This window comes from Triplophysa dalaica, chromosome 16 (genome assembly GCF_015846415.1).
Source record: "Triplophysa dalaica isolate WHDGS20190420 chromosome 16, ASM1584641v1, whole genome shotgun sequence".
Taxonomy (NCBI): Eukaryota; Metazoa; Chordata; class Actinopteri; order Cypriniformes; family Nemacheilidae; genus Triplophysa; species Triplophysa dalaica.
Window position 1 is genome coordinate 6,214,386 of NC_079557.1, and position 9,547 is coordinate 6,223,932.

At 37.7% G+C, this 9,547-nt stretch overlaps 1 protein-coding gene across 2 annotated transcripts in view; it reads left to right on the top strand.

The window, feature by feature from the left end:
* Positions 1–3,910, top strand: part of macrod1 (mono-ADP ribosylhydrolase 1) — a 50,780-nt gene extending 46,870 nt beyond the window's left edge. For both annotated transcript variants that reach the window (XM_056769046.1, XM_056769045.1), the window contains 2 exons: positions 2,588–2,669; positions 3,465–3,910. In XM_056769046.1, the coding sequence (XP_056625024.1) occupies positions 2,588–2,669; positions 3,465–3,490 (108 nt within the window). In that variant the 3' untranslated portion in view covers positions 3,491–3,910. The remainder of the gene's footprint in view (positions 1–2,587; positions 2,670–3,464) is intronic.
* Positions 3,911–9,547: the final 5,637 nt, after the last annotated feature.

Consider the following 9,547-nt stretch of genomic DNA (forward strand, 5'->3'; position numbering starts at 1 on the left):
AGCTTGTATAGGCTGCACAGAACATCACATATACAAAAAAAACCCGCAAACACACTGACACTATCTTTGGCCCCCATGCATTAATGTGAGTCAAGAGAAGATTTAACAGGAAATGAGCCATCAGGACATGTTCAGCAAACTTTCTGCATACCCCACGCTGCGGCCACGCTCCCTTTATTTTCCCTTAGCACATCTGTGATTTTTTTCCTCAAGTCTCCTCGCTGATCTGTCTCTCCTGTCCTGAGCTTTCATCTCACTCTGAGCTGCGTGCTTAGTTGCTCTCGCCTTCTTTTACGCTACAGACATGCAAAATGACAGAGACACCCTAATTACAGAGCACTCATTAACCAGCGCTTTACTGCCTGCGAACCCCTGCTCCTCTAACCCACAGAGAAAGACAGAGCGAGAGATTTGAGACAGAAAGAGAGAGAGGAAATATATGTCTGTGCTGTATGCATATAAAGATGAACTATACTGCTTTTTTATATTAGTGTTTTACTGCTTTTAAAGACAATATTGCCAATATCGATATGGCTAATAAAATAAAGCCTTAATGGCAAATGATCAGGCTTATGTTATTGTTTATCATATATTAATTATTTACATTTCATTTAAAACCTGTTTGACTTTCTTTTTTAACACAAAAGAAGATGTTTTGAAAAAAATTGTTGACTGGCACCCATTTACTTGCATTGTTTTTGTGTCTATACAATAAAAGTGAATGGGTGCTGGCGCTAGACATACAGGTTTGAAATGACAAGATGTATAATGACATAATTTTCATTATTGGGTGACCTGTCCCTTATAAAAATTACAGAGCATAACCAATTATCTGCAAATAAGGATAAAAAAACAGTCACTATCTTTCACAGCTGTTTTTACTTTGAAGCTTATGGTATACATTAATTTTCATACTAAATAAATAAAACGTTTTATATCAGTATTAAAAATGATCATTAATCTTCCTTGTACCACATCAGTTTTGCGAGTATCGATACTTCAAGATCGACCGGCTCAGCTCTATTTTTTACCGTGCCAATAAAGCTTCCCGAATTTGAATCTGAATCAGACAGACAAAGCAAGACAGGATGAGTGAGAGTGGAAAAGAAAGCGTCGTTTTGGCAAAAGAAAATGAAAAAGGGAAAGAAAATAACAATGCTAGACAAGACAGAGAGAGAAATGACAGAGAGAGGGAGAGAGAATTCAGTGGCAGAGGAGGAGTGCTGGCTGGATGCAATGATGTGTTACAAGAACATGATTAGAAGGAGGAACAGCCCACCTGCCCTCGCCACTGTTGTCATGGAGATGGAGGTTCTAGGATGCTGGCACGGATCTCAATGTATTCTTTTTATGTTGTTTTTTCACCACAAAGCATTTGGGACTGGTGCTGGTGTTCTGTCAAGGACAGTTAGGTCATTGGCACAGCGCCTCTCCGGCTAGAAGGCTCAGACATTCGAATATGCTAACCAATTGTACCCGAATGGTCTTTTCTAGTGGACAGCCCTTCCACAGGGGAGATCATATGACTGAAAAAACCTGTAAATTTAAAATGTTGAAACCAGGTAAATGGATGTTGAAATGCTAATGGTAATAACGTTCTGTTTGTTAAAGTGATCGCTTAGAAAAAGCAAATTCTTTAATTTCCTCACCCTCTTGTCATTTCAAACCTCTCTAACCTTCTTGAAGAGGATATTTTAGGAATGTTATTAACCGAACAGCGACGTCACCCATTCACTTGCATTGGTTTTGTGTCCATACAACAGAAGTGAATGAATAGAATTGCTGTTCAGCTACCAACTTTATTCGAGATATCTTCTTTTGTGTTCTGCAGAAGAAAGAAAGCCATACAGGTTTGAAATGACAAGAGGGTGAGTAAATGATGACCTTTTTGTTGCTTTCACTTTAAGGCAGGCTTACTACATTTGTTAATGCAAACTTAATACCATCAATTCTTTATATTAATCTAAGGTTCATTTCACCATTTGTACAAATACATTTCAAAATAAAGTTGTAGCTGTAGCAAAATCATTTATTCACCATTTTAGTTAAAATCTGTATTCATTTATTTCATCTGTGAAACACAAAATAAGATATTTTAAGAAATGTGTCCGTGGCTTTGTGTCCATTCAGTGGAATTCAGTGGTTGTTTGGTTATCAACATTCTTCAAGATATCTTATTTTATGTTGTTCAGATGAAAGTCATATACACGTTTTGAATTTTTTTGGGGGTGATTTATCACTTTAACAATGAGTAATAACTGCTGTAAACATATATTGCCCACTGTTTGTTCATGCATTAAATAAATATTGTAAATTGTTGAGGTAAAAACATACAAAAATTCAGTTGCAACAGAAGTCTAGAAATTTGCATCCTTCATGTTTTTTTTACAAACTGAAGAAACAAATGGAAATTATTTTCCTGTCGTTTGTGGAATTGCATCATTAAGCTTACGAGTATTGCCTAAAGTTTGTGTGTGTGTGTGTGTGTGTGTGTGGTGCTCTCTGTTTCTGCTCTAAAATCACAGCTTGAGCTATTCAGTCTTCATTCATTTTTTATTTCTCTCTTTCTTGTTTTGTCTGCTCTCAGTTGGACCGGGTCATCTTCTGCGTGTTCCTGAAGTCTGACAAAGAGCTGTATGAAACAAGACTGTCTGCCTACTTTCCACAAGGTCTGTCACTGACTCACACACACATTTTATAGTGACTTGTATCTATACTAACATTATTTCAATCAAATTAAACGTGAATGAAATATGTTTATAAGTGCACTTTTTTACATTAGATGTTTTCAACTTTAGATTTTTTTCATTGTCACCACTAAGCTATTTTGAAAACAGCCTGTTAAAAACAAGTAGCTGTCATATGTAATTATTTTTCAGCTTAAACTATTTTATAATTCCCCTTGGAAACAAAATGTACCCTTTAGTTCTGTCCTGTCATCACATTTCTAAAATGTGCATTTCAAAGCCTCCTGGCCAGACTGAGACATTCATTTAGAGGACATGTGATTGGTGGTTCGGACTCAGATGTCATTTGTTTCATCTTTTTCTGTGCTTTGAGACAGAGGGCACAAACTAGTCGAAGTTATTATTTTAGCACAGCTGTCGTGCGACAGCATGCAGCTCGTGCTGCTAACAAACTAACACCGACTGCATTAGCATTTTCATGAGATGCAGTGTTTACGTTGTTAAAGGAAATTAATTCAAAAGCACCACACTGACTAATTTAAGATTTCATAGTACAAAATTTTATGTCTTTTTGAAATATTCACAAACGTGCCGAAAGCTGATACTGTGATGACACAGATTTGTTTCATTGTACATCTTGCATGGCCAAACCTCCAATCTCTAGTATTCACAGATATCTAACATGGAAGTGGCATCAGTGTTCATGTCTGTATACAGTAGTGATTTTTAATGTATGTGTGCACTTTCAGCTCTATTAGACATGTTTTTCACCTGCAGGTTCACCACCAAAGAGCAAATTATGAGAGGATGTCATAGTTGCTGTGGAAACGGCACACAAGTTCAAGCCTCTTTCCGCCACATCAGTGCATCTCGCTACCTGATGTAGTCTGACAAACAACAGCGATAATAGCTGCCCGACACTGCCTGATTCATACTCATCACCAAAACATCGCTACGCCTAATTCAGTTTCTGGATAAAGTCATGTTGCTTTGAAGTTGTGTCAAATGTTTTTTTCAATGTGTTAAAATGGTGTTCTGTGTGAGTATTGTTTATAAAGACTTGTTCATTAAATTGTGAATTAAATCTAAGGAAATCAAAAGTGCACGTCAATGCTTGTAACGCTTAACCTATAATGAAAGTGCACTATTTCTACTTCTTCAGTGTACTTTCTGTCTTCCAGTATGATAAAAGACTCTCATTAAAGTCAACTCCTCTCTCTGAACTAATGGCTCTGGCCGCTCTTAATGCAACTTTCATTAATTACACCGTAAGCCTTTGAGTTAATAGTATAATGTCAGCAAATGGGCTTAGAACAGATGAAATATCTTAATATATTGATGCGTATTGATTTTGTTTCCCGTGTCGAAACCAATTCCCCTGTCAGATGGCAAGAACTCCCAATTGTTGCGTGATTTATTTCTTTCCTGCGGTTTGAACATCTCGTATAGTCGTTTCCAACGAGATGAGCCTCCTTTCATCTCAGCATGCCGCTCTATCTGTGAAGAAGGGAGAGAGATGAGTTTAATAAACTCATCTGAAGCAATTTTCCTTTTTTAATAAGCGACAGCCAACTCAGATACTGTCATCAGGCGAGCGTCTCCAAATAATGAGAGCGGAGGGGGGAACAAGGCGAGCGGATGAGAGAGGACGCAAGGCAGCGCTCTGCGGAGTAATTATCCTAAATCCAGTCTTCATCACCGTCCCATCAGCACTTAGCTCTTCCTTTCCTCCCTCTTCCAATCCGGCTCTCCGGCCCTCTCTAGCCCTCTTAGTAAAGTGTTATTTAATTTGCTGTATTGGCACAGTGAAAGCAGCCAGTCTGTTGCTGAAATAGGAACCCTTCAGTGAAGATGACGCTGGAGTACATCCTATAGGCTAGCTGCAGAACCGCATCGAGAGATGAGAGCTTGTCGTCTCTCGTTTCTCGCCGCGCTCTCCCCCATATCTGTCTCGCCCGTGCCCTCGGTGCTCTCATTTTCAACGATCTTATCAGCTCGCTTCTGTCTCTCCCTCCAGCTGCGCTTCGTGTATTGTCAGACGCGGAACATCTGATGCTGTCAGTAAAACCGAGATATACCTCACACAGAGCCCTGTCGTTTTATCCTCGTGTTGTGGACACAGATTGTCAGTGTTTAAATCTGGTCTGATCTAGTAGAACCGGAAGCATCGTGTTCTGGTACCTCAATTGGTTGGTGGAGGATTGCGCGAGCGCAATTGGATTCCAAGGGAACACACATATAACCAGCACATGAATAAAAAATCCGTATTAAGTTTATTTGAAAAAAGTGTGTGACAAATGCATGAACGTTCTTGTCTAAAACTGTGAAGGAATTACACATTCACATGTCTTAGTGGAACACAAAAGGGGCTATTATGAAAATGTCAAATTTTCCTCACAACGAAAATGTCTGGTGATCACTGGTTGTCAAGTTTAGTTGCAATTTAGTTTGCTTTATTTTACTTATTCTGAAACTTTTCTTTCTAAAAAAACGAATTATTCTGGATATTGACAACTGTGAGGCAATATAGCGCTATATGGCCTTGTTCTCTGTTATTCATTACAAGAGAGCACCCTTGCTTATAAAAACATTACACCCATGGGTAGAACAGAAAGATCTGAGCGAGCAAGTGAAAGAGTGTAAGGGGAAGAAAAGCTTGAAGTAGTCATGGGTCACCAAGTGTTGGGTGCGCTGCTGATGTTTATGGATGCTGGAGAAGACGTTCGCGGGGGGGTGGAGGGGCTGCTTGTGAAATGAAAATGGATCTTAAGCAGAACCCAGGACACTCTACTGCCCCTCAAGATCAATTCACTGATTTACTAGTTGAAAGCCTGTCAGAGCCGGAAAGACCAACATTGAAGTGAGTAAAGGGTAAACCAGAGGTGCGAGAGGAGTGGTTTGGAATGAGATGTTGAACTTAAAGGGATAGTTCACTCAGAAATAAATATTGTAATCGGTTAGATTTGACTCTTTTCTTCTGTGGAACACAAAAGATATTTTGAAAAATGTCTTAATGTTTTTGAGTCCACACAAAATCAATGGCGGCCAATGTTGTTTGGTTACCAACATTCTTCAAAATATCTTCTTTTGTGTTCTGTATAAGAAAGAAAGTCATACAGGGGTAGACATTATAGTAAGATGATATAAAAATGTTAATTTTAGGTGAAATATCCCTTAAAGCAGAGTAACCTATGAGGAAAACGTTCATCAAAAAACCGACTTTTCTCCTTGTGGGAGCAGAGTTGACGGTTCCCGTCGAAAGCTCATCTGTGTGTCTGTACAATCCCTTTAATTAAATACGCAGTTTACTTTTGTTCTCCAGTAAACACTGCGGCAGCAGAACACGTCGTGAGAGAATTATTTTTAGTGAAGTTAAGCTGCATCTCCTGCAGAGCTCTGTGGCATCTACCTATGTGTGTGCGTTTACAGTACATGTGTTTTCTCTTTGTTGGTGACTACTGAAATATTTAAGATGTTTGCTTGCTGTATTGTATGAGAGTGGTATCATTTCTGTCTGTCTGACAAAACTGTAGCTTATATCTAATGTAATATTACTAATCTAATATTTAACAATTGCAGGAATCCCAAAGCACATGGAGGCAGTTAAAATAAGATTATAGTTTGTTTACCACATTACTCTGTAGCAGTATGACATTGAAAGTGTTTGTTCAAATTCATCCAAAAAATGAACATTAAGAATTAGTAATTGAAAAATTTATTCAGACAACCAATTAAAAATAATTTAAAGCGCAAACGTTATAGTATAATAGATAGTGTTTAGATTTGCATCAGTAAAATGCGTGCACAAGCCCTAAATGCAGTGTTTGCGATAAAAACTACCCGGTATGAGCGCTCGCCGTCATAATGGAAGACTGGGTCATTTGTGAGCAATGCATTTTGAGCACAAATGTATGACTGCATTTTATCTCTATTATTAAATGGTCTGTTGTATCTCTGTCTTTTTTCCTTCTATGTTTGTCATACATCTTCAGGTATTTGCGAAATGCTCAGCCCACATGACACTGAGTGAATCATGACACTTTGATGGATCTTTTCAATGATCATAGATCATTTTGTATTTTCAAGAATTGTGGGTATCTTGCATCACTGTTTTCTTTAGCTTGTGATGTGTATGTCTCTTTGACAATTTGCAAATTATACTGTATGTTAGTATAAAAATGTATAAAGCGTCTGCTAAATTGACTTGATTTTGTTCACTTTAAGAAAATTGAGTGATGCTTGTCAAGAGTCCACCTTACATTTAAAAAAATGTTTTTAAACTTTTATTTGTAAGGGGACGCACAGGTATATCATTTTCAACTCTTATCGTCTGCAGGGTGAAACTCGTAGTTCAATTCTCTAGAATAAATATTAAAAAAAGGAATAATATGGTAAGTAATAATACTGACGCAAGCTAATTCATGTAAATCTCCACAATTCACAGTGTGCAAATATGTGCTCAATTTTAACAGAGCCAGTGTGATTTTATCCATTTACATATTTAAATAAGTTGAAAGTGTATAATTATACCTTAAAAAGAGGTTGTTTTTTGGTGTTAAAGTTTTCCATGCACGCGTGTTTATACAAATGTGATTGAAACGGTATGTGTGTGTGGATAGTGTCTGAGTGCTCTCCTCTCACCCACCTAGATTTTATTTTATTTTTATTTTGAATGTTTAATGTATTAAAAGTGGCGGGGGTAATGAATTATAATCTTTAATGCAGAGAGCGATCGATACCTCCACAAAATAAATCAGCTTTTTACTGAGAGCGTCAAAGCCTTTAATACACTGGAGGAGAAACAAGTATGGGAGGGAGGATGATGGGGAGGGTTTAAGGTGGCGCACCAAACTGTTAATGAAGGAAAAAGAGAACGAATGTTGTTATATTAGAATGCTTCTGATAGATAACCCTATGAAAACATACTGGGGTAGTACTATGGTACCTGATAGTAGTACATAGACTTTTTACCATGTGCCATGGTATTTACATGGGACTCTATTGTACCTCCAAAAATGTTGTGGTGGTGCATGGTACTTTTTAGGACTTTATAGCATTGACACCTATGAAATATGAATTATGATTGCTAGTAATTTACAAATATTTCATAGACCTCAATGCCATAGGGTCTGTAAGATCTCACTTCACAACTGCTGCGTTGGTACAGATAAAAATTGTGGTTTCTTTGTTCCCAGAGCACTATCTGAGAGGCAATCAGGCCTGAGATCTCAAAAGATAATCATTCTCCTCTCAATCTAATGAAGGCTACCCTCAGGGGTCCTCTAATTTTGGCCTAAATCATGCCAACTTAACCATTCTTTTTGTAAGTTCAACACTTCAACCTGAAAAATGTGTTTTTGTGCATCTCCGGACGAAAAATCGATTTACAGAGTTTAGTTCAAACCATTTGAATGCAGCGTCTTTATGTCATTGTTTAAAATGTGGTGTACTGAGTGACAATCTCTGATCTCTGTGAATCATCTTGCTCAGTATATCATCAATTCATCGACAAAATGGTCTGCAGACTGACGCATTTTGATTAATGTTGCTATGACAACTGCATAATTCATGAATTGTATTAGCGTTCCATTTGTCGGTTTTGAGTTATGATTCACCCCAGCCAAGGAATGTAGAAAAAAAACATTCTTTGCCTGCACCCTCGTTGTTTTAAGACCCCCCCATCATCATCTTCCTCCTCTCTAAATGTCAGAGTATGTAAAGTGTCAGCTTCTTTCCAATGAGACAGAATGAATTCATATGCACTCATAAATATCTTGTTAGCATCACTTTGTCTAGGACACTCTCCTAACCATGCTGATGAAAACACCACTGGGATTTGCAACATAGTGATCGAAAATAGGAGATATATAGATAGAATACTATGGTTGCTTAAGCATGTTTGCTGGTTTTATCTGGTCTTCGAGTTTGGTCGAGCAGGTTTTTGTAGTTTTGGGTGTTTTTAGCTGGTCAGACTGGGAAACCAGCTTAACCCTTACGCGTTCAGGGTCTTTTTGACCAATACAATGTGACCCTGGATCACAAAACCAGTCTGTAGTAGCACGGCAGCATTTTTAGTAAAAGGGAAAAATACTTTGTATGGGTAAAAATTATCTATTTTTCTTATATGCCAAAAATCATTAGGATATTAAGTAAGGATCATGGTCCATGAAGATATTTAGTTAATGTCCTATCGTGAATATATAAAAACTTTATTTTTGTGAGTGGATAGCCTGCTACAGTGCCTCTTATTAACAACTTCAAAGGCAATTTTCTCAATATTTAGATTTTAAGGCACCCTCAGATTCCTGAGTTTTAAACGGTTGTATCTCCGCCAGATATGTTCATATCCTAATTACTCATACATCAACAGAAAGCTTGTTTATTCAACTTTCGGATGACCTAAACATCTTAATTTCGAAAAATTGACCCATAAGAGTTTTGTCGTCCAGGGTCACAAATGACGTTTGCGATAATATAAGGAAATGTTCTCTTTGTCCAAATGGCATGATACTTTGTTAAGTGGTCAGCACTTTCTAGATCTACAAATATTATTTTTTTATATGATATCTTGATTTTATGTTGGTGTGAAAAAACGTCACACTCATGGTCTTTGGGTTCAGGAGAGACCCAACTTAGAAAATGTACAAAATTCATCCTCAAAACCAGAAACAAAGTAGATCGCACATAGACATAATTAAAGTGGCACACTTCCAACAATGCAAAAATATCCACAAAGCAAAATGATCACGCTCACACACAGAGAGAGAGAGAGAGAGAGAGAGAGGGGGAGAGAGGGGGAGAGAAGGAAGGATGAGACCAAACATCCAGTTCTCTTACATAAGTAACTGACAGATGCATAA